This window comes from Hemiscyllium ocellatum, chromosome 32, assembly GCF_020745735.1.
Source record: "Hemiscyllium ocellatum isolate sHemOce1 chromosome 32, sHemOce1.pat.X.cur, whole genome shotgun sequence".
Lineage (NCBI taxonomy): Eukaryota > Metazoa > Chordata > Chondrichthyes > Orectolobiformes > Hemiscylliidae > Hemiscyllium > Hemiscyllium ocellatum.
In genome coordinates, this window is record NC_083432.1 from 13,990,602 (window position 1) to 14,016,999 (window position 26,398).

The window sequence follows — 26,398 nt, forward strand, 5'->3', positions numbered from 1 at the left end:
TGCAAAGATCATTTCAAGAGGTGTAGCAATATCATTCCTTGCTTCCTGTATTAGCCTTGGATATTAGGTCTAGCCCTAGGGCCTTATCTATCTTAATGCTTCCCAGAATTTCCAGCACATCCACTTCCTTAATATCAATCTGTTCAAGCCTATTAACCTGGTCCATGGTGTTCTCACTATCAACAAGTTCCCTTTAGTGAATACTGAAGCAAAAACTCATTTAGGATCTCCCCAACCACTTCAGACTCCAGGCACAAGTTCCCTCTACTATCCCTGAACAGCTCTACCCTCTCTCTGATCATTCTCTTACTCCTCACGTATGTATAAGAATGCCTTTGGATTTTTCCCTAATCCTTCTCACGAAGGCTTTTTTGTGCCACCTCCTTGCTCTCCTCGGTCCATTTTTGAGTTCTTTCCTAGCTACCCTATAATCCTCTAAAGCTGTCCGAATCCTTGCTTCCTCAACCTTAAGTAAGCTTCTTTCTTCTTCTTGACGAGAAGCTCCTCTTCTCTTGTCATCCAAGGCTCCTTCACCTTCTCATTCCTTGTCTGTCTCAGTGGGACAAAATTAACCAACACTGGCAACAAGTGCTCTTTAAACAGCCTCCACATTTCTGTTGTGCTTTTCCTGTAGAACAATTGTTCCACAGCTCCTGTCTAATAGCAGTATAATTTCCCCTCCCTCAATTAAATACCTTCCCATACCGTCTGTTCTTATCCCTCTCCATGGCTATGGGGTAAAGGTAAGGCAGCTGTGGTCACTGTCACCGAAATGCTCCCCCACTGAGAGATCTGACACCTGGTCTGGCTCATTGCCTAACACCAAACCCTATATGGCCTCCCTCCAGTTGGCTTATCTACATATTGAGTCAGGAATCCTTCCTGGACACATCTGACAAAATTGACTCCATCCAGACCATCTGCACTAAGGATGTTCCAATCAATATTCAGGAAGTTGAAGTCACCCATAACCACAAGATCTGCTGTCCAATCTGTTTTGCATCTCCCTACTGCTAATGGAGGGGGTGAGGGGTCTACAGACAACACTCAATAAAGTGACTGCTCCTTTCCTGTTACTGACGTGCATCCATACTGATTCAGTAGACAAAACCCTCTTCAACAACCTTCTTTTCTGCACCTGTGATGCACTCTCTAATTAACAATGCTACTCCCCCCCCCCACCAACCTCTTTTATCACCATCCCTGTTCTTTTTAAAAGATCTAAACCCTGAAACGTCCAGCAACCATTCCTGCCGCTGTGAAATCCATGTCTCTGTTATGGCCACAAAATCATAGTTCCAAGTACATGACTGTTTAGCAGTTTGGAGTGTTGTGAAAATGATCACATAAATGTACTCTTCCTTTTAAAACATAAACAGCACTTGCTCAATGATGACATGCTTTGCAATAGAATGCTATACTCAACATTTGTATTTTGAATAATTAAATGGGAGGGTTGGAATTTTACAGTACAGTGAAAACCCTACAGGTACAATACAAAATGAAATGTCGTTACGTAGATAAAATACCATGTAAATTTACAGAGATACAGCAGATAGGTTCATGCACAATACTGTGTGTGGTAATGTTTATTTCATGCACAGTGTCAATTTCAACAAAACAGTGCGGAAGGAGCATTTTATGAAACTGCAAGTGGAGAGTTTAATGCAAATAAATGCAAGATTTTACTCTTGCAAGTAGCATTCCAAGCAAAACAAAGTATCTGAACTGCTGAGAGTTGAAATAAAAGAGAAGATTCTGGAAATTCCCACAAGTTTATCTGCCAGGACGTGCAAAACAAAATAAATAGTTTGGGCAGAGACCTGACAACGGAACTTTTACCTCCAGGATAGTGAGCTGAATACAAAACTGGAAGATAATTTGGAGGAAAATAATATGAATATAAACTGAAAAACCATGAAAATCATTAATAATACAGCTGATGCCTTCCAATTTTGACATTGGTGGTACCATAGTGTCTTTACAACTGACAGCTCCTAGTTGAACTTCATTACTTATCACCACATCCTTTCTTGGCTTGTCTCCTAAATAAATGTATGTACACAAAGTTACTCAGCCCCTCATCTATGTGGCTCCACCATTGCCTGCCTCTTGTATCAACAGCCAGCTGACAGCATGACTTCTGCTTTCCACAGAAGGAGAACAATCCAGGAATTGCTGCCTTAGGGCAGATACAGAGGCAGAGAGTAAACATTATAGTCTTTAAATTGTTTCAAAGATCTGTTGTGGGTGCTGTATAGAAGATATTGAACTAACTGCTTATTTCAATCGCACAGTGCTATTTTGAAGACTTACTTGGGAGTTTCTCCTGGTGTCCTAGCTCATCATTCAACCAGAAACGTTAAAACAAAATATCTAGTCATTACCACATTGTAGTTTATGAGATCTTACTATGCATAAATTAGGGACCATATTTCCTATATTATAGCAGTGACAACACTTTAAACAACTCATTGGCTGAAACAATACTTTGGAATGTTCTGAAATTGGGAAGGACACTATATAAATGCAAATCTTCCTTCCCTCTTTCTCACATTAAGACAACTTGCCTGAAGCTGTAAATGTATCGTCCAGTGGGAAAATCATTTGTGTGGAAAACAAGAGTACCAGGATCAGTTCTAGTTTAGGGTATGTTAATTGATTCTGCCAACCCGTCACAAGGGAGTGAATAAAATCTTCCAAGGTTTCACGGACTGAATGTTGTCCAAGGATCATTCTTAGACAGTCCATCAACTGAACTCTGCCCATCAGGAAAGATCCAATGAATTGTGTCTTAGCTCTCAAATAAAGAATGTATGCTAAATAAGGTCCATGGGAAATCGGATTCTAGTTAGAAGAAGAACTGACAGAGTTGCAGAAAGCAGAGGACAGAATCTTAAAGGCGTGAGTGACGTGAGCTATTGAGTGTTTAATGCAGCAATATGCAAGAAGTCCAGTAAGTTGTACCGTGACATCCCGACTGCACCTCTTATGCATCCTCTGCTGAGGACTGAATTGCCAACTGACATGGATAAAACTTGTTAAATATGTCATTAACACTGCAAGTCTCCTCATTATTATTCAGCATTCTATCTTATCGAACGTGCCAAACAAGAGAGATGTGGAGAAAACTCGATGTGGAAATCAGGTCAGGTGTGGCAAATGTAGCTTGCTGCTTGCTTCGAACCACCTACACGTTGGTCACTGGGCACCAACCTCTCAGGCGCACTCCATGGGCATTGATCACATTCAGGGCAGCTCTGAACTGGTAGTGCTTGACCGGGGTACACCACAGCATCAGAGATGCTGGTCAATTCTGGGAAATCCTGGCAATGGCGAGTTATTCTAGGAACAGCTGGTGGTAAGATTGGGGCTTGAGTTTGGATACATGGGATGCAGCCATGAAAATTCAGCCCAGAGTAAAACAAAATTCAGAATGGGTAACTGTTTAATCAAGGTGGATTAGCCTTGCTTATCTGGGTAGACAATCTAGAGTCTATCCAGTCATATAATCATAAGTAATATTTTAATTTGGTGTGGAGGAAAAAGTATTTTGTAAAATTGCCAATAAAACTAATGGAATTTAAACAAAGTAATTGGCTTTAACTTTATGCACAGACTGAGATATACACCAAGTCTATAATTGGACAAACACATGATTCTCCAATGTCAGGTGAAGCTGGTGTAGGTTTTACACTATTGTGGATTTTTTGCATAACCTTATAATGGAGAGGTGTCTAAACTGTATTGTGATGTTCATGTACAGTTGTAATTCTATCTATTATTATGCCGAGTGGGTTGTATAAACATGTTGCCTTTGACACTATGCCATGGGAAACTAATTACAAATACTTAAAATATTTATATGAGGTTCATTCCTCTGTTATTCTAACAGAAGTATTAATCCATTTATTTTAAAAGTAAAAACAACTCAATTAAAATGGTTCAGACAGAAATTTAATACACACTTTCCTAAATGCCATATCATAATTTTAAGAATCTATGATATCTTGTTAATTTCATAATTTGATATTTCTTGATGACACTACACTTAAAAACTAAACTCACATGAACAACCTCAACCATATTTATGAGACATTTCAATTTATGATCAAAAACATTGCTGTAATTTTCCTTCCTGCGATTGAAAATTACTGCAATATTTTTGACCAAAGATTGACATGGTTGAGGCTGCTCATGTGAATTTAGGTTTAAAGTGCAGTGTCATAAGTGTCCAGGTACATTTGGAATAAAAATTAGTGGCAGAGCATTGAAACCCAAACTTGCAACAATGGGAAATTGATGCTGCAGTCTCCAGGTTTATCTATTCTGTAATTAGTGGATGCCACAGGGATCAGTACTGGGGCCAAAATTATTTACAATATAGATTAATGACTTGGATAAGGAAAGTGAATTCACTGTGGCTAGGTTTACAGATGACCCAAAAGTAGGAGGGAAGATAAGTGTTGTGCATGACACAAACAGTCTGCAGTAGAACAGAGTCAGATCAACTGAGTGGGAAAATACTCGGCAGACTAACATAATGAGTGAAAATGTGAGGTTCTCCCCTTTGGCAGGAATAGTAGAGGAGCTGAAAACTATTCAAATGGAGAAAGACTGCAGGAAGTTACAGAAGGGAGGCTTGGGAGTCCATCATGAATCTCAAAAAGAAAAGCAAATGGAGTGTTAGTTTTTATTTCAAAGGGAAAGCATTATAAAAGTAGGAAGGTGTTGCTGAAACTATATAAGGCTTCAGGAAACCAATCAACATAATCAAAGATCCCTCTCACCCCAGTTACACTCTCTTCCATCCTCTTCGGTGTGAACCCTCCCACTATATCTGGACTCAAACTGACCGAAGTTTAAATACACGTATGAACAGATTCAAGAACAACTTCTTACCTGTTGTTATCAGACTTCTGAACAGAACTCTCAAATTTTAATTCTGATCTCTCTCTATGCACTTTCTCTGTGGCTGTATCACAATACTCTGCACCCTGTTCTGCTACCCTGATGCACTTGGTACAGTATGATCTGCTTGTATAACTTGCAAACAGCACTTTTCACTGTAACTTGGTACTTGTGACAATAATAAATCAAACTCAAATTCAGGCACTAGTCAGATCACAGCTTGGATATTGTCAACAGTCCTGGGGTCCTTATCTAAGTAAAGATATACTGGCATTGGAGGCAATCCAGAAAATGTACACGAGGCCAATGGCAAGTGTGGAGGGACTGCCTTATGAGGGGAGGTTAAGTTGGTTGGACCTGTTAAGAAGACTGAGAGCTGACTTCATTGAAATATACTAGATTCTTTGGGACTTGGCAGGGTCGATGTGGAAAGATTGTTTCCCCTTTGGGAGAGTCCAGGATCTGCTGGCCAAATCTCAGAATAAGGGGTTTAAGATAGAGATGATGCTTCTCTTGAAGGTTGGTGAATCTATGGAAATGTTTCGTACAAAGGACTATAGAGGTGGAGTCATTCAGTATATTCAAGATAGACAGATTTTTCATTAGTAAGGGAATCAAGGGTTAGACGGAAAAAGCAGAAAGGTGGAGTTGACGGTTATCAAATCAGCCATGATCTCACTGAATGGTGAAGCAGACTCAGTGGGCTGAATGGCCTACTACTTCTATATATTGTGGTCTTAAGTGCTGTGAAACACCAATCATCCCCAGTTCTTATACAGCTATATATGGGGCTGAAACCTGCAGGGAAAATGTTGGTAAAATCGGTCAAGATATCCCACACCCGTAACAGGTCATAAATTACAATAAATTTGACATACAGATCACAGTTGTGTTAAAAGTATTCACCATTCATTCACTGTTTTTTTAAATTTCAAACCATTATTTTTCATAAAAGATAGCTTTACATAAAAACATGTATATACATATTCACAAAGTTCTGTACAGTAGCATATAAAGAAACTTGCAAACATTGCAGCTTGACTCTATTGAACAAACAAACCAAAGGCATCTCTTACTTGTACAAGATTATATTTACATGCATATTTGAGGCACTGGGAAGATTTGAAAATTGGACGGGCCCCCATTTAATTTTGGCATAAAGACCTCAGAGGATAGTGGTCTTTCCCTACTGTATCTTAGTAGCAGCTGTCCCAGGCTTTAGTGTGTCCCTCAGCACAAAGCCCTCGACCTTAGAATGTGCCAGTCCTCAACACTTGGTTGAGGTTAACTCCTGGGTCTAGAAGACCAATAAATTTCAGGCAGACTAGGGAGTCTTTCACTAAGTTGATGGTACTCCAGGCAGAGTCAATATTTCACTGCCAACTCAAGCCCATCAACTCAACTGCTGTGCGTGAATTATCATTTGTTAGTTCCCGTCTGTATCATTGTGGATCCTGTGCTGCTCTGTGCTGTGCTGAGTTTTAAAAATTTCTTTCATGAGATGTGGGCTGTGCAGCATCGACCTGTCTCAGCTACTCGTAGATATGATATTTATGTTGCTGGTAACTCAACTAAATGTTAAAGTCTTTTCAAAACCATTGGCAATACTGTAATTGTGGAAAAGATGGTTTCCTTCAGTCTCTTATTCCTTTGAGTTATTATGTTATTATTTGTCAAGTCATAATACATTTTGGATAGCTATAAATCTAATTTAATTTCACCAAACTGTTTGCAGTTAATTCAAGCGTTTTCCATTTGGAGCTCATTGATAAAGCAGCTCTGTATATCTGAATTCTCTGTTGCTTCCTTTTAAAACTGTCTTTCTTCCACTGAAATGTCTGGCAATCTGAAGTAGGTGGGGTTTAATGAGAGTGGTTAAGACCAGGATTGGGGAAAACAATGGATAAAATTGAGGATTGTAAATGAATGAGTTTGAGCAGCCTAGCTTCTGCAGGGATATCTAACATGCCCCGATAGGTACTAAGCCAGTGATCTCATTCAAGACGGCCAATAGGACCAGTTGTTAAGAAAACTGCAATTGGTGTAGATTCCAGTGTTAATGTGAGATTGTTGTCATACCTTTGAGGTCGAGTAATGGGATATTTACCCTGCAGCTAACTTGTACATGGGAGGCCTTGATGCTGATACAAGCTGCTTAAAAGAGGAAAGTTTTAACTTCTGTTTGCCATCAGACCTTACTTACATAAACATGAGTAAAATAGAAAAGGTAGCTAATGAGTGAAGGAACAAGACAAAAGTTATATGATTATATGCTACATCTGAGAGATGTTTCATTGCAGAATCTCAGTATAGATTCCAAACTACTGAGTAGCTGTTGATGTGAATGTTGAGCCTCACCAATATCTGTGTTGATGATATATTGTCATTTTGGCTTGACCTGAATATATGATCAGTGAAGATCAATAATCTTGAAACTGATGTTGAGAAGAAACAACTGAGGTATGGATCAGATTAATAATAAAATAAATTTGTCAATTGTTACTTCTGAGTGTCAATGCAAGGTCAAGGCTAGTATAGATGGAAAGGTCTAGTTTCTCCATGAGAACACTGATCAGCCATCGTTACTAAACTACACGTTTTCAATTAACTGACCTGAGTCTTGCACTGCAGGGAGTTCCATGTTGAATACCCAGTTTATCCCTGAGGGTAAAGTAAATGCATTTGGTTAGATTTTTTAGATTCCTTACAGTGAGGAAACAGGCCCTTCACCCCAACACATCCATACCGACCCTCCAAACAGTAACCCACATAGACCCATTTCCCTCTGACTAATGCACCTAACATTATGGGCAATTAACATGGCCAATTCTCCTGCCCTGCACATCTTTGGACTGTGGGTGGTAACCAGAGCACCTGGAGGAAACTCACACAGACACGGGGAGAATGTGCAAACTCCACACAGATAGTTGCCTGAAGCCTGGAATTGAACCTAGGACCCTGGTGCTGTGAGGCAGCAGTGCTAACCATTGATCCACCATGCCACCCACCCATTAGGAATCGGGAAATCATTCAAACATGGTTCTCCATCCTACTTGCTGAAAATGTATTGCTGGTTAAAGCACAGCAGGTCAGGCAGCATCCAAGGAACAGGAAATTCGACGTTTCGGGCCGGAGCCCTTCATCAGGAATCCTACTTGTCTACAATCATTATTATAACCATTCACCGTGTCAGTTAAAGGAACCAAAAATGAATTACTTGCATTTAAATATCAACTTTCACAATTATAAAGCTGAATATTTGAGTTTTGTTCTAATGATAATGTATCACAAATAATAATGTAGCATGAAAATAATTAACTATACATTGCTTTGGGACTAAATCTGGGAGATAATGATTCTCAGTCCAAAATCTCCAGTGGGAGATAGTCCACAATAGGAGATCCCCGATTGTGACAATCGCCAGTGACACTCAAACCCCAGTGAGAGACAGACCCCAGCCCAGAGAGAGAGAGATGATAATCAGTGAGAGACACTTCCCAGTGAGAGACAATCCCTCATGGGAGATCATCCCCAGTGGATCAAGCCAGTGAAAGACGAAGCTTTGCCAGAGACCGATCCCAGTCCAGAGAGAGAGGTGATAATCAGAGAGAGACAATCCCCAGTAGATCATCGCCAGTGAATGACCCCAGTGAGAGACACTCCCAGTGATAGACATTCTCAGTGACAGACATTCCCAGTGACAGACAATCCCAGTGAGAGACACTCCCAGTGACAGACAATCCTAGTGACAGACAATCCCAGTGACAGACAATCCCCAATGGGAGACCAAGCCTAAAGTTCTTAAGAAGTCATCTTGGACTCCAAACATTAATTCTGTTTCTCTCTCCACAGATGTTACCAGACCTACTGAGTTTTGGCTGCACCTTTTTGCTTTTATTTAACTCAATTAGATTTCGGTGCAGCATGTAATTTGATGGCAATACACCATTAATAAAACATCCGTCCCTTTTAAATCCTTTCTTAACCAAGGAACCTCAACAAAAATGTAAACAAACTTCTTAATATTTTTGATCTAGGTCATTTTTTTTTAGATTAGATTAGATTAGACTTACAGTGTGGAAACAGGCCCTTCGGCCCAACAAGTCCACACCGACCCGCCGAAGCGCAACCCACCCATACCCCTACATTTATCCCTTACCTAACACTACGGGCAATTTAGCTTGGCCAATTCACCTGACCCGCACATCTTTGGACTGTGGGAGGAAACCGGAGCACCCGGAGGAAACCCACGCAGACACGGGGAGAACGTGCAAACTCCACACAGTCAGTCGCCTGAGTCGGGAATTGAACCCGGGTCGACAGGCGCTGTGAGGCAGCAGTGCTAACCACTGTGCCACCGTGCCGCCCACAAATCTCCGTCATCTAGGAGATTAACCCTTGATTCTTCAAAGCTTTAGGATGATACTGCAGGATTGGCAAACCTACTTCTAACTTTCCGAAAAGTATGCTAGTCTGGGATGGGTTAGCAGCAGATTGCAAGGCACATTAACAGTGACACACACCATAATTGTATCGACCTGCTCCTGCAGCTATAATAATGGGAGTGTTCTTATCAATAATCCCTACCTGAAGATACATTCTGATCCACTGCTGACAGATCTATGAAGTGGATTTTTTTGTGGTTTGGGGAATGCCAGGACTGAATGAAGGAAGGGGGCTATCAGCTGATGACTGGTTTTTGATACATTTTGTATTCAGAATAGGTAGTAATGGGCTGGCGAGATTTTGGCAGGTTTTTTCTGTCTCAAGGTGGGGACGTGATGGCATGAACTGGTTGCTTTCCACAATTGACTCATTATCTCCTTCAAACCTGCATACCCTTCAAGAGTTGAAGAGAATGATGTTAGGAGTTTAATGTCAAATGAATCAAATTTTTAAAAATTGAATGAATTAATTCATTTTGGGTGAGAGGTATCTAAGGTGATGTACAATTTGTTTTGTCACTCAACCAGAAACATTAACTCTTTTTTTCTCTTTACTGTTGCCGCCAAAACCTGCTGAGCTTTTCCAGCAGTTTCTATTTTTGTTTCTGATTTACAGCATCTGCAGTTTTTATTTTGTGATGTACAATTTATTATGTCACAATCAGAGAATTTATCATCTCAGTAAATCACGGATGAAGTGGTAGTCTCCTTTCTTTAATGTATTTGGGGCAACCTCTCATATATATCTGTCATATATCAGATTAGAGGAAGACAATTTTAACTATGATTTCTATCTACAGATACAGCCAGACCGGCTGAGTTTTTCCAGTAATTTCTGCTTTTGTTTCTGAATTCCAGCACCCCCACTTCTTTCAGTTTTTATTTTCTCTGATATAGTTTGTTTTGTTTAGTTCTCCCTAGTCCCTACTCCTCCCTCTGTTTGGGAGATTATTCCATTGTTGTGTTTGCTTCTGAAATGTCTGTCTGCTGAGTGGGCTGCAGGCCTGTGGGAGACCGAGTATCTGAGATGAGTGGGGAGTGTGTACATGTTGCAAACCGGGACATTGCTTCAGTCTGCTCTGCACCGCCCCTCAACCTAACCCGGGTCACCAGAGCCAACAAGATGTTACAGCCAGGCCTTGCCTCATTATTGCCATTGAAATTACATTTTTAAAGCATAACTCCTTTAAATATATATACATAAAAAAAATCATTATTGGCCTCTGAGCTCGAAACGCTCAGGATCAGTGTTGATGCTTCATGAGCTAAAGGGATTAAAAAGAGCAAAATAAGCTTATACTGAGAAAAAGAGTTAAGCTTCTACCCCACTGCGAGAGAGGGCAAACTATATCAGCGCGAACTAGTGATTACGGCCATAGCTGCGCCATTCACACGCCCTTTAGTCATTTTGATGAAAGTGTTTCAATAGGGATTTCCTAGTCTATCCCACCCGATTGGGGACACACTAGAATTAAGAATAGTTGGCTGTTGCTACGATTTGTCAGGGAATGCCAGAACTCGGCAGTGGGTAACGTTGCCTGAAGTAACTCTCTCCATTGTATTAATAATACAGTGTGACACCAAGCTAACAAAGCTAGATTCAGACACTCAGCAGGTAATGGAGCTCATTTTCGAGGCATGAGAGTCAGTCTCTGTCCTGAGCTGTCACAGGACATTCCCACACCTCTGGCATCACTGTCTCAGACTTACTCTCTCATATAGTCCCAGGACATCTCTCCTCTATCGAAATGATTGTGTCGCGGGGATCATTATCCATTGCTCTTGTATCGTTTGGCAGCTCACTCATTTACTCTCTTCTCATAATATGAGTCTATTCTGGCATCAGAATATTCCCGTGTCTTCAACTCCTTCATCTTATTACCCAACAGCCAGTGTTCTTTAATATCGTTTATATATGTATGTATTTTCCACCTTATCTGTGGGATGTGGGTGTTGTTGGCATTTATTGTCCATCCCTAACTGTTAAAAGTGAACTAAATTGCTGTAGGTCTGGAGTCACATGTCGGCTAGACCAGGTAAAGATAGAAGATTCTCTTTTCGAAGGAGCTGAACTAGTTTCTTTTGAAACAACAACTGACAGTGGTTACATAATCAAAAATTGCTGGAAAAACTCAGCAAGTGGGCAACATGGTGGCTCAGTGGTCAGCACTGCTGCCTCACAGTGCCAAGGACCCGAGTTCAACTCTGTCTTGGGGTGACTGTCTGTGCGGAGTTTGCACATCTCCCCATTGTCTGCGTAGGTTTCCTCCGGGTGCTCTAGTTTCTTCCCCAATCCAAAGATGTGCAGGCCAAGTGAATTCGCCAGTAAAAAATGAGGTCTGCAGATGCTGGAGATCACAGCTGCAAATGTGTTGCTGGTCAAAGCACAGCAGGTTAGGCAGCATCTCAGGAATAGAGAATTCGACGTTTCGAGCATAAGCCCTTCATCAGGAATAAGAGAGAGAGAGCCAAGCCGGCTGAGATAAAAGGTAGGGAGGAGGGACTAGGGGGAGGGGCGATGGAGGTGGGATAGGTGGAAGGAGGTCAAGGTGAGGGTGATAGGCCGGAGTGGGGTGGGGGCGGAGAGGTCAGGAAGAGGATTGCAGGTTAGGAGGGCGGTGCTGAGTTGAGGGAACCGACTGAGACAAGGTGGGGGGAGGGGAAATGAGGAAGCTGGAGAAATCTGAATTCATACCTTGTGGTTGGAGGGTTCCCAGGCGGAAGATGAGGCGCTCCTCCTCCAGCCGTCGTGTAGTTGTGTTCTGCCGGTGGAGGAGTCCAAGGACCTGCATGTCCTCGGTGGAGTGGGAGGGGGAGTTAAAGTGTTGAGCCACGGGGTGATTGGGTTGGTTGGTTCGGGCGGCCCAGAGGTGTTCTCTGAAGCGTTCCGCAAGTAAGCGGCCTGTCTCACCAATATAGAGGAGGCCACATCGGGTGCAGCGGATGCAATAGATGATGTGTGTGGAGGTACAGGTGAACTTGTGGCGGATATGGAAGGATCCCTTGGGGCCTTGGAGGGAAGTGAGTGTGGAGGTGTGGGCGCAAGTTTTACATTTCCTGCGGTTGCAGGGGAAGGTGCCGGGGGTGGAGGTTGGGTTGGTGGGGGGTGTGGATCTGACAAGGGAGTCACGAAGGGAGTGGTCCTTGCGGAACGCTGATAGGGGAGGGGAGGGAAATATATCCTTGGTGGTGGGGTCCGTTTGGAGGTGGCGGAAATGGCGGCGGATAATACGTTGTATGCGCAGGTTGGTGGGGTGGTAGGTGAGAACCAGTGGGGTTCTGTCTTGGTGGCGGTTGGAGGAGCGGGGCTCAAGGGCGGAGGAGCGGGAAGTGGAGGAGATGCGGTGGAGGGCATCGTCGATCACGTCTGGGGGGAATCTGCGGTCCTTGAAGAAGGAGGCCATCTGGGTTGTGCGGTGTTGGAATTGGTCCTCCTGGGAGCAGATGCGGCGGAGACGAAGGAATTGGGAATATGGGATGGCGTTTTTACAGGGGGCAGGGTGGGAGGAGGTGTAGTCCAGGTAGCTGTGGGAGTCAGTCGGTTTATAATAGATGTCTGTGTTGAGTCGGTCGCCCGAGATAGAAATGGAAAGGTCTAGGAAGGGGAGGGAGGAGTCTGAGACAGTCCAGGTGAATTTCAGGTCGGGATGGAAGGTGTTAGTAAAGTTGATGAACTGTTCAACCTCCTCGTGGGAGCACGAGGCAGCGCCGATACAGTCATCGATGTAGCGGAGGAAAAGGTGGGGGGTGGTGCCAGTGTAGTTGCGGAAGATGGACTGTTCCACATATCCTACGAAGAGGCAGGCATAGCTGGGGCCCATGCGGGTGCCCATGGCAACTCCTTTAGTTTGGAGGAAGTGGGAGGATTGAAAAGAGAAGTTATTCAGGGTGAGGACCAGTTCAGTCAGTCGAAGGAGGGTGTCAGTGGAAGGGTACTGGTTAGTGCGGCGGGAAAGGAAGAAGCGGAGGGCTTTGAGTCCTTCGTGATGGGGGATGGAGGTGTACAGGGACTGGATGTCCATAGTGAAAATAAGGCGTTGGGGACCGGGGAAGCGAAAATCCTGGAGGAGGTGGAGGGCGTGGGTGGTGTCCCGAACGTAGGTGGGGAGTTCTTGGACTAAAGGGGACAGGACCGTGTCGAGGTATTGGGAGATGAGTTCGGTGGGGCAGGAGCAGGCTGAGACAATGGGTCGGCCGGGGCAGGCAGGTTTGTGGATTTTGGGCAGGAGGTAGAAACGGGCGGTGCGGGGTTGTGGGACTATGAGGTTGGAGGCGGTGGATGGGAGATCCCCTGAGGTGATGAGGTCCTGGATGGTCTGGGAGATGATGGTTTGGTGGTGGGAGGTGGGGTCGTGGTCAAGGGGGCGATAAGAGGAGGCGTCCGCGAGCTGGCGTTTGGCTTCAGCGGTGTACAGGTCAGTGCGCCAAACTACCACCGCGCCTCCCTTGTCTGCGGGTTTGATGGTGAGGTTGGGATTGGAGCGGAGGGAGTGGAGGGCTGCACGTTCTGAGGGTGAGAGGTTGGAGTGGGTGAGAGGGGTGGACAGGTTGAGTCGGTTGATGTCACGGCGGCAGTTGGCTATAAAGAGGTCGAGGGCGGGTAGGAGGCCTGCACGGGGTGTCCAGGTGGATGGGGTGTGTTGGAGGCGGGAGAAGGGGTCGTCAGAGGGTGGGCGGGAGTCTTGGTTGTGAAAGTAGGCACGGAGGCGAAGGCGGCGGAAGAATTGTTCAATATCTCGCCGCGTGTTGAACTCATTAATCCGAGGGCGTAGGGGAACGAAGGTGAGGCCCCTGCTGAGGACTGATCTCTCATCCTCAGAGAGGGGGAGATCTGGAGGGATGGTGAAAATCCGGCAGGGCTGGGAGCTAGGACCTGGTGTGGGACTGGAGCTGGAGCTGGAGCTGGGGGCGGGGTTAGGGGCGGGGACAACGAAGGTGAGGCCCCTGCTGAGGACTGATCTCTCATCCTCAGAGAGGGGGAGATCTGGAGGGATGGTGAAAATCCGGCAGGGCTGGGAGCTAGGACCTGGTGTGGGACTGGAGCTGGAGCTGGAGCTGGGGGCGGGGTTAGGGGCGGGGACAACGAAGGTGAGGCCCCTGCTGAGGACTGATCTCTCATCCTCAGAGAGGGGGAGATCTGGAGGGATGGTGAAAATCCGGCAGGGCTGGGAGCTAGGACCTGGTGTGGGACTGGAGCTGGAGCTGGAGCTGGGGGCGGGGTTAGGGGCGGGGACTAAAGTCGCCATGTGAAGTCGCTAAGTGAATTCGCCATGCTAAATTGCCCATAGTATTCAGGGATGTGTAGGTTTGGTGCATTAGTCAGGGGTAAATATAGGGTAGGGGTAATTGGTCTGGGTTGATTGCTCTTCGGAGGGTTGGTGTGGACTTGTTGGGCTGAAGGGTCATTTCCACACTGTGGGGATTCTATAATTCTAAGGTCTGAAGTTCTGAAGAAGTGTCACTGGACACAAAATGTTAACTCTGCTTTCTCTCCACAGATTATGCCTGACCTGCTGAGTTTTTCCAGCAATTTCTGTTTCTGATTTCCAGCATCCACAGTTTTAATACATGGCTGCCATTATGGATTAGCTTTTCATGTCAGACTTTTACTGAATTCAAATCTCACCATGTACTATGATGGGATATGAATCACATGCCCTCAGAAAATGAATTTGAGACTCTTAGATGACTACTGTTATACCACTGCCTCCCCTCCTCTCTTTGGGATGTGAGTGGTATTGGCTAAGTAACATTTATTGCCAGTCATTTGTTATCCAGAAAACAAGGAATTGCTGTTTTTCAGGTGGTCAGGGCACGGAGGTTCAGTTCCTGGAGAACCATTTGGGCTTTTATGACAATCCAAAGTTTCTCTTGTCTTTTTTAGTTAGCTTCATGGAAAGCATTTTCGTTCAAGCTGCCACAGTTTTATGCAAGAGTTCAGAGGATAAATGTTTAGCTAAAGTTTCATGGCCAAATTGCTTGTTTCCTCTGAGAAAAGGTGAGCTAAGAAATAAGAGCAGGAATAGGCCATTTGGCCCATTGAGCCTTCTCTTCAGGAACCTGAGCACCAACATACATGAAGCAAACGTGATACCAAACATTACTGTGGGTAAACAGGAATTTTGTGAACTCTACAATAACATGAGTACACAACCCAGGCTGACACTCCAGTGGAATACTGAGGGACAACCACAATTTTACAGGTGCTATAGTTTTCACTGTGAGTTAAACTGTGTCTTCCCTCATTATTTGATGGATAGCACAGACCCCATGACATGACTTCAAAAAAAAGCAGAGGATTTTGCCTACTGCCCTAAACAACTTTCCTTCCTCAACCAAGAATGAAATCAGATTATTGGTTAGTTATCTAATTACTGTGGGTGTCAGCATTCAATCTGACTTGTGTTTTCTATGTTAAAGCAGTGAGTATATTTCAGAAATAATTCATTCGCTGTACAGTGTTTTGAGAAAGCTTGAGGTTGAGAAAGTAAACGAAAAGTAATGCATGTATGACTTTCTTTCTTCCCTTTGGTCTTTCCTTGCTTCTTTCTTTCCTTCCTTATCTTTGTAAAATTCAGCTTTCTAAATTCGGTCACATACTGCAGAATACTGACACAATAACATACCAGGGATGATTGGCAGCATTATCTGTGTTCAACGGAAAAGTGTGAATAACAGGGAAGAGACATTGCATATCTGTCTCACAGAACAAAGTGTGACTGTCCGCTGGATGAGTATTTGAGATGTGCTGAGTAGTTAATCCTAATTGGGTCCAGGGGTCCTAATCATACAATATTATTAAAAATTATAGAGCCAAGGTGGATAAGTGTAGTTCAGGTATCCATCAACTATGATCTGATGATTGGTGGAACAGCCTCAAAGGGCTGAATGGTCTATTAAGTCTATTAAAATAAGTACCCTCAGTGACCCTGGGCCAAGGAGGAAAAGAAGTTAATGTTCCCATTCAAAGATCATTGCTCAAATGCCAGTGGACAGGCTCATCAAGTTAAGGTGGGATTGAACCTTATTGCAGCTGGCCAATGGTTCTTGGGAAGAAGGCTCATGGTTGCAGAAGAACCAATGGTTGCCAATGTGCAGGGGCCAGCTTAAACACCAGGAAATATGTCCCACTATATATGCAAAATATGCATTTATATAAGGCCGTTCATAATAACTGGGCTTTCCAAACTGCTTTTCAGCCAAAGAAATTATTTTTCAAGTGTAGTCCCTGTTGTGCAACAGGAAATATGGCAGGCAATTTGTCACAGCAAGGTTCCATGGGTAGAACAGCAATAGCATCAGTTAAGAAATGCATATTACTTGGGACAGCAGTATCTTGGATGGAGGGCAAAAAGCAATTGGATGCGGAATGGCATAATTCAAAAGAAAAAGAAAACTAATTGAACAGTTAAATGTAGCATGTTGTGATGTAGTGTAGGGTGCCTCTGCACAATTTCTGCCAAGCAGTGTTTTGCAAATCTGATGTTGAAGTACCTACATATTACTGTTCAGTAGGTAGGATACATAGTTTTGATAATTAATCAATACAAAGTGAAGCCCCAATGTCAGCTTGGGGAGGAACAGCCAAGCATAGCACTGACACCATCACAAAGGAAGAATAACAAGAGAAATGAGGATATATTATGAAACTGCTCCTGTGCCATGCTGAGCTTTATGAGAACAAACAAGATAAAGAAAGAGGGGAGGAGAGAAAGAATGAAATATATTTGTTGGTGCCTTTCACAATTTCAGGAAAAACCAAAAGACTTTACAACCAATGGAGTACCTGCTAAAGCACCGTTCACATTGGAGCCAGCCAGTAAAGGATGCTTTCATCCGATTATATAGAGGTGTTGGACTGGGGTGTACAATGTTAAAAATCACACAACGCCAGGTTATAATCCAACAGGTTTATTTGGAAGCACTATACTCCACAACCACCTGATGAAGGAGCAGCACTCCGAAAGCTAGTGCTTCCAAATAAACCTGTTGGACTATAACTTGGTGTTGTGTGATTTTTAACATTGTTCATCCCATTAGTCCGCAATGCATTTGAACTCATTTACCAAAGCTGGGTAACCTGTGTCAAACATACTAGAGCCCCATTCCTTCAAAAATAATAGATCTGTGAAGCAAAAATCATCCTTTCTATAACTATGGTATGTAAACGTTAGGAGGCCCTGAAGAAATGCATATGATCTTTTTTAATGTAAGGTTGAGTTAAGTACTTAAACTATATGGAATAATTAAATAATGTCTGGGGAAATTTTATATAAAGCCATCAAAATTCAGAAGCCATTGCATAACTGTATTTGTTATTTAATGGATTGATATAGTAATCAGATGTGATTCTACCTAACTTGATCTCATTCCTAAATGGTTCCAGTACAACTCAAAGATAAAGATAATAGATACTTTGAATGGAGTCCACAGCATGCAACTCAATGGCTGGGGTGTTTGAAATCATGAAAAGGGAGCTCAAGATTATAAGCAAACCTCTGAGATTCAGTTGAATACTTAACTATTAATACTGACAGTCCTGTTAGTGAGGAGGGCCTTACCACCCATGACCATTTTAATGAGATGAACCGCGCTAACAAGAACTCTCTTTACAGAAATGTCCCCAACTTAATATCTCCAGAGTAAGAAAGGGAACAAAATAAAATCAAGGTTCCTCTCCTGATTATCACCCATCAGCATGCACAGAAAACTTTGTACAGGACCAGATTTGATTGCAGTATCCACCCAAATGAAGAATGGGGCCCTGGAAGGCTATCTGTACCTGTGGACCTGTATCTTGGCCTGAGCAAGACTATTTCAGGAGAGGAAATAGCAATATATTCTTCTGGAAAACAAAATAACACAACAGCACGTTGATAAATAAGAGCAAAAACTTTAAATAATAAGACAAAATGTTCATTATACATTTAATTTTTTGGATTAACAACAGTAAATATATTAATGAAGCCATTTTCAAATTGCAAATAATATGATTACCTTGCATTTTTGGGTTTAGTGCCACGCCTGGGCTCGTATTCAAGTACTGTTATGTTATAAACCTTGGTATTGTAAATAAAATTAAACTGAAGTAAAGTTAGAACATTATTTTGATTCATTTTCATTTCAGAAATTGGCTTTCAAAAAGACACAACTCTTTAACCCATAATACCATTTGTGGCATATGACATAAACTAATTATGTTTCAAGGCATGAAAGAAACATAAACATTGGCAATAGCCATGTTCACAATAGTTTGCAGATAGATCATAACCGATAGTGCGTATTTTTTAAAAATGCCTCATTGTCTTTTTTTTCTGTTTGATGTGGTGAAGTCTGTGCACGTTCTGATCCCCTGTACCTCTTTGTCTTTTGTCTTCCAGCCACCCGGGAATCTGCCTTTGTCCATGCCATTGCCTCAGCTGGAGTGGCATTTGCTGTGACACGCTCCTGCGCTGAGGGCTCCAACACTATCTGTGGCTGTGACTCACACCACAAGGGCCCACCAGGCGAAGGCTGGAAGTGGGGAGGCTGCAGTGAGGATGCTGAGTTTGGGGTACTGGTCTCCAGGGAGTTTGCTGATGCCCGAGAGAACAGGCCAGATGCTAGGTCTGCTATGAACAGGCACAACAATGAGGCTGGACGGACGGTAAGGAATGGGTAGCTTTGGATTAGACTGTGTAGAGAGAATGGGACGACAATCTGCTAGACTGGACTGAGTTTGGTTGGAAAGAGCTTAACTTGAAAAACTGTGATGTTTTTAAAAAATAACATTCTGAATTGAAATTTAATTTGAATATTTTGACAAGTTGAATATTTGGCCTTTTTGTGCATATAAGGATGTTTGTATATTGTGAGAGAAGAATATTCACTGTGACACTTTGAATGGGATGTTTAATTTTTATTCTTTTCTTATACATCCAGAAGTGCTCCTACATACAATTGAATGTTTTTTTTTCCTCATCATCCAAATCACCTGTGGTACTTTTTCCATTTATTATACAAACCATCAAAGGTGAGGGAGAGATAGGGAAAGTGGGAGGGGAAGCTTTGGTTTAGGATCTCATCTGAAGGTTAACACAGCTGACATAATGGCACTTCCTTGGTATTGTACTGAAGGAATAAGTAGATAGGGACTTCCATATTAGATGGATGCTGAGTACACACATGCCTGACTGGCTACTAACTGAGCCGAACTATAAATACAGTTCATGTATTTATCTGAGGAGACTAGGTTGGGTGTGCATTACCTTGGTGCCACAATTTCAATGCAGTCATGACTGAGCGGTGTTAGCATTAGTGTAAATCTTACCCTCTTTCTGTGGAAATTTCCCAAAGGATCGAGAAGAAAATCAAACCATATCACTTGGAAAATCTAGTATTTGCTTCTTATCCAAGTCAGAAAGCAAACATGAGCATTGGAAAGGTTACCTCTGGTATCACCATCCAGTCATCAGGAGGGAAAAACCAAAAATAACAAATAATACTTGAAGAGAATGTAGCAGCTGTTCTGAGGTGTACAAGGCAAGTTGGACCAGTGTGTGTCATTCATAAGTTTTACTGGTTTTTCCTTCTGTATAAGGATGGCCGGTGGAACAGGAACTGGTTTCTCCAATGAAAGAGGCAGCAGTGTCGCCCTCTGGCAGCCCAAATGTGATTCCACAGGCACAAGCACCCAAGGGCATCTCAAGGTGTCAATGTCCTCAAAATATACGCAAAGCTACTCAAGGTTACTGCTGGTCACAGTTGCCAGGTGACTATTCTGAAGGGGAAACTGTTCCATTAGTTGACTTGCAGTCACTGCTGTGGTGGGATTAGCTTGAGGGAATGAGGGGGAACAAATAAAGAAAGACTTGCTGGTTCCCCAATGATAAGGTCTTGGCAACCCCCACCCCTCCCTCCACCCCCCAGTCTGATCCCAGGTGACCTGCCACTAATTGACTGTCCTTCACTGCTGGGCCAAAATCACAGGATTGTCGAGATTCAGAAGGAGGCCATTCAGCACTGAGCATATTAGCTTAGTTTGAATCTCCTGCATTCTCTCCATAATATTGCACATTACTTAAATGGAAGCAATAGTCCAACACCCTCTTGAATGTCTCAACTGAATCTGCCAAACATCCAGAAGTAATAATTCTAAGGGGCTGACCTGAAGCATTACTTTGCAAATTTGCATCACCCGCTATGTACCTGCCTCCTGTTCTAGTCTCCAAAACCATCCCTGTTTCCTGGTTAAGATTCCACATGAAGTGAACCATGCTACCTGACATAGAACATTTTGATTTATTTGGTCTCAGTGTGGGCCATGCTGACAAAACCACAGATATTGGCCTGGGAAGCTAGTAGTGAACCTTCTCCTTAGACTGCTGCTGTCATTTCTGTAAAGAGTACCACTCCTGAAATGGCTAAAAATACTGACCAACAATGATGAAGAAATGGTGATATGTAAGTTAAGATAGTGTTCTGATTTAGATGAGAACTTGGAAATGATGGCAGAGCAAATTATTGCAGTTGCTGAAATCTGTACTGAAAACAGAAAATGCTGAAATCACGGAGGATCAAGCAGCATCTGTGGAGAAAGAACAAGCTAATGTTTTGAGTCTAGTTGAGTCTTCATCAGAGCTGGTTACTTCCATTTGGCTTTTGGCAACAGCTCATCCTAAAATGTGGTGAGTAAGCTGGTAATGTTGTTACCCTTACAGAATAGAAGGAGTTGATCTCTAATTGAAGGTGGTCAATGCCTGGTTCAAATATTACATGTCAGCCCTTGTCTGGATGTTTCTAGGCCTAATAATAGGTAGGCTTGGTTCACTTCATTACCAGATAATAGCATATTGGGTACAGTGGAAGTAACAGTTAACATTTCCATTCTGACAATATAATAGAGGCGAGGTTATTGATAAAGCAATTACAAAACATTGGATTAATTGCACTTCCCAAAAAGCTTATGCAGGAACATCCTGGGATTGTAATAATTAGTCTCTTTTGATTGAAGTAATTTTTCTATGTTATAGGAAGGGTTTTCATTTTGATCTCTTTATCACCAAATAAAACCAGTTTTGTTGTCACTCCCTAGCACCATAGTCAAAAGAATCCAACCCAGTACACAAAGAAACATATGTGTTGAAGGAAATGCATTAACTTGACTATTAATGTAGGTGGCACACGGTTGGGATTGGTACAGTTTGAGCACATTATGCCAGTTTCAACTCTGTACCTCAGCAATCATAGTGACTGCATGGGACTATGGTGGAGGTTCTGGTGTTCCATTGGAGCAAGTTGTATTCATTCATTCCTTGATGTTAAAGAGAAAGGTTTCATCAATATCGGGAGGCAAAGTTGGTAGGATAATTATGGAGGTTAATGCCATTTCCTGTGCATGATGCAGGATGTAGATTAGAAGTGTGGGGAGCCAAGGATGTTGTCAACGATACGTGGGGTAGGTCTTTGCTGTTACGATAGATGGGAATGAATCTGTATAAAAAGAGGGCAAAGAGGGAATACTGCACCAAGGGTCACAAATTTTATGATCCTAGCTGATGGTGTTATTGGACAAGTCAGTGTGAAAACTGGCTAAATAACCCCACAGATTTTATTTAGACAATTTAATTACTCTGGTCGCCTGTCACTGAACATATACACATGAGTCTGCCAATATACTTTTAACAAAATGACATGAATTTATTACATTTGATATCAAAGATCTTATCATAAAAGCAAAAAGAAAGAATCTACCCATTTTCCCACCAATTCCTTCACAGACTCTTAACCCCACTCTTTAATATTTACTAAATTGATAAGGTCACAAGCACTTCCTTTCACTGAATATTTGCATGTTCATCAGGTGTGATTCTCTATCTTACTGTCTCTCCCTGATTAATGGCCTAATTCACTGACCTTTCTTCACTGAACTCAGGGAAAAGCGATATAGACTCAATGGGCCGAAGGGCCTCTTCTGTATGTTTTGATTCTATGTAGAGTTCTGGGCTTTATCAGCGCTGTCTGTTTGAACTGCTAAAACAAGTTGAGACCTCTTTCCAGCTGTAGACTGGTGGAACTAAACTGCCCATGTGCTGGCATGGATATTTTCTCTTTGAACTGGACCTACTTATGGCCCCTGTCTATCAGTTTTTCTCCAGGTGGTAAATTTTAAATTAGTAAACATATCTGCAGTTATCCCAGTAGCAGACGTTCTGGACATTTAGCTTAAATCTCATGATTTATTGGAAAGACTGTTTTAACCTGATGATGAAAAAGTTTTCTGACCCTTTCAAAAAATGTCACCTTCACAAAACCAAAATAAAAAAAGACAAATTGTTGGAGAAACTGAGTGGGTATGGCAGCATCTGTAGAGAGGAAGCAGAGTTAACCTTGTGAGTGCAGTGACCCTTCTTCAGAACTGACGGAATCCACTTAACTTTACTTTAGAACACAGTTCCCAATTAAGAATAATGTATTAGAAATCCTCATGACACAGAGATTGGTGTTTTCAATAATCACATTGGAAGAAGGCTGAAATGATACAGCCAGAAGGTTTTGAAAGAGGTTGGCATAGACTTAAAATGAACCATCCTATTTGGAGACTGAGTGGAAGAAGACAGCTCGTGCAATACTTGAGAGCACAGTTGAAGAGGGGATCACATATGAATATGGAACAAGAGTAAGTCACTCAGCCCTTTGAGTCTGTTCCACCATTCAATAAGATCATGGCTGATTTGATTTTAACCTCAACTCTACATTCCTGCAAATCCCCAATTATCTTTCATCCCCTTGGGAATCAAAGATCTATCTACCTCAGCCTTAATTATATTTAAATGAAACCTCACTTATTGTGATAGCTTCCTAATGGTGGAAATGTCGGAAGGTAGTTTACACTTCGGAACAAGCTTGGTGCTGTATATGAGAGATTAGCTATTCTGGCATGAAAAGCATCCATCCAGGTGTTTGCTGTGTATAAACAGATAGATGGCGAGAAGCCAGTGTGTCTTTCTGGCACGCACTGACAATTAGGCACCCTGCAGGTATATGTCAATCATCCTTCATCAAGGAATCTTTATAATAGAAGCATAATCCATATTAGTCTTCAGCTGCGAGAAAGAATATCAGCCAACCTGCTTCAACTATTCAAATCCACACTCATGTTTACCCTGGCAGTTGCTGTCTGCAGTACTCCAGCTGTTAACAGTACTGTAAATGAAATCAACTTTATTAATAGCTCTGCTCTAAGCCTAACTCTGAAAAAAAAACTGCATTCCTCTAATTCTGGCATTTCATGCGTTATCAATATCCAGCACCCTTACATTTCTGGCTGTGCCTGACTCCCCTGCTTAAACTTTTCCACTCTTTCTTCCTTACAAGCTCCTTCCTTGTCGTAAAGGATGATGCTGGAAAAGCACAGCAGGTCAGGCAACATCTGAAAAGCAGGAGAGTACCACAACTCCCTTTACTATACCTCCTCTCACCTCCCTTCCTGTAAAATATTTGATTTCTTACTCCCAATTCCTCTGGCTTCACTGTATCTGCTCCCAGGAAGAGCAATTCCACTTCAGGACATCCCAGATCTCCTCTTATTTCAAGGATAGCAAGTTAGCCTCCCACAAGATCAACAATGCCCTCCAGCGCATCTCCTGCACTTCCTGCATCTCGGCCCTCGACCCCCTTTGCCCCAACTGCAACTAGGATAGAATCCCTCTGGTCCTCACCTTCCACTCCACAAAACTCTAGATACAGGCATCATCCTCCGTCATTTCTGCTAGCTACAGTCAGACCCCACCACCCTGTCTGCATTTCATAGAGACCATTCTCTCTGAGACTCCCTCATTAGGTCCACATCTCCCATCAACTCTCCCTCCACACCTGGCACCTTCCCTGGCTGCCACACAAGATGTAAAACCTGAGCTCACATCTCCTCCCTCACCTCTGTCCAAGGTCCCAAAGCATCATTTCACATCCAGTAGAGAATTTCCTGCAAATCCACCCATGTCATCTACTGCATCCGTTGCTCTTGATGTGGTGTCCTCTACATTGGGGAGACAGGACGCCAACTTGTGGAGTTGTTCAGGGAACATCTCTGGGACACATGCATCAAACAACCCCATTGCACATGTACATTCTGAGAGGTTCCGTGCATTGTTCGCCCTATGACTGAACACTTCACCTACCTTCCAACTCCCCCAGGGACATGCAATTCCTTGGCCTCTTCCACCACCAAAACAAAGCCACCCACCAACTGGAAGAAGAACACCTCATCTTCTGCCTCAGGACCCTACAACCACACGACCTCAACATCAACTTCACTAGTTTCCAAATCTCCCCTTCCCCCACCTCATCCCAGATCCAACCCTCCAACTCGGCACCACCCCCTTGTCCTCACCTGTCCTACCTGCCTATCTTCCCACCCATCCACTCCAGCCTCCTCACTGACCTATCACTATTAGCCCCCATCTGCATCCACTTATTGCCTTCCCACCTACCTTCCAGCCCCACCCCCACCCCTGTATTTATCTCTCAGCCCCCTTCCCCCTTCACATTCCTGATGAAGGGTTTATGCCCAGAACTTCGACTCTCCTGGATGCTGCCTGACCTGGTGTGCTTTTCTTCTCCAACACCTGCAGTCCTCACTTTGTCCAAGCTGCTTCTTTGGCCATGCTTTTGGACAGCAGTCCTAATATTTCATGGATTCAGTATCAAGTTGTTTGAGAAACATTTTGCTGAGAAATATGTTAGGATATTTTACATATCAAAGACATGATACAAATGCACATTCTATTTTTGTAGCACCTAATATATCTCTGTCTCTTTTGGTCATAATTACTGGTAGGTTTTTCTCTTATCCATGTCCTACTGTCTAGAAGTCTTAACATCATTGCTCTGTCTTCCTTTGAAATTCTATCTCTTTATTCAAGCTTGGGGTCATCTCGAAGCCCCTCCAAATCTAATTCTTCCTGCTTTAGAATCCACTTTGCACATGCCCATTCTGAGAGGTTCTGTGCATGTTTTATTATGTGTATCTATTCAATGGAAGGACTTGCTGGTTTAACAGTCCTGAAAGATGCTATCACTGGCTTCAACCCACATTGTGCCAACACAGTTCATACAGAACGTGTGAGTAGGCTGTTAGTGTTTGCTTGAATGTCTCCTCTTTTGCATGCTTCTTTCACCTTGGTCAGAAGATTGTGGGTTCAAGCCTCACTCCAGAACACTGAGCATGGAGTGCAGGTTGATACTGAGGTGCTGACATGAAACATTGGAGGTGCAAGCCTTTGAATGAAGTATCAAATCAACACCTGTTGTTTTCTCAGGTGAGAACAAATATCCCATGGCATTACTTCAAAGAGAAACTGGGGAAGGTTTCCCAATTCTCCAGCTCATCCTTCAACCAACATATAAAAAAACAGATTATATTGTCATTGTGGCAATTGCTCCATGCAAATTAGCTGTTGCATATCATACATTAAACCGATAACTACATTTCAAAAATATTTACTTGGCTGGAAAGCACTTCAGGTGTTCTATGATCTATGAATGCAGAATCACATGTTTCTTTTTTTGCTAGTGCCCTATTTGTAACGTACACATCATTAGTGGGTTTAATGAATCTATTTCAAGTACCACACAAATCTTTTGCATGTTGGTAACAGACATATTTCAGCCAAGAGCTACACAATCTGTTGTATCTGTACCTCAGGACACTTGTCTTTGATTCTCTACCTTGTACAATTTAATCAGAACATTTGGAATCTAAACATAGACCATACAAGTTGACAATAATGATTTAAACACTGAAATGCTTTTGATGATTCAAAATCAATTTCTGTAGAAAATTGAAGTGTTACATGTACTTCTCCAACTTTGATAAAGATCACTACTGCTGTAACTTTACAGATTATTGAGAGAGTGTGTCGAACAGTAATGAATAATTACATAAATAATGTGATCCTGGATTATAATTTCACAATACAGCGCCACTTGCAAGTTCTCCTCCAAGTTATGCACCATCCTGACTTGGAAACCTATCGTCATTCTTTCACCATCACTGAGTCAAA

The 26,398-nt window shown here is 42.7% G+C and overlaps 1 protein-coding gene across 2 annotated transcripts in view; it reads left to right on the top strand.

Annotated features, from left to right (window-relative positions):
- The window catches only part of LOC132830697 (proto-oncogene Wnt-3), a 116,151-nt gene that overhangs the window by 46,853 nt on the left and 42,900 nt on the right, over positions 1–26,398 (top strand). For both annotated transcript variants that reach the window (XM_060848512.1, XM_060848510.1), the window contains exon 3: positions 18,737–19,002. In XM_060848512.1, the coding sequence (XP_060704495.1) occupies positions 18,737–19,002 (266 nt within the window). The remainder of the gene's footprint in view (positions 1–18,736; positions 19,003–26,398) is intronic.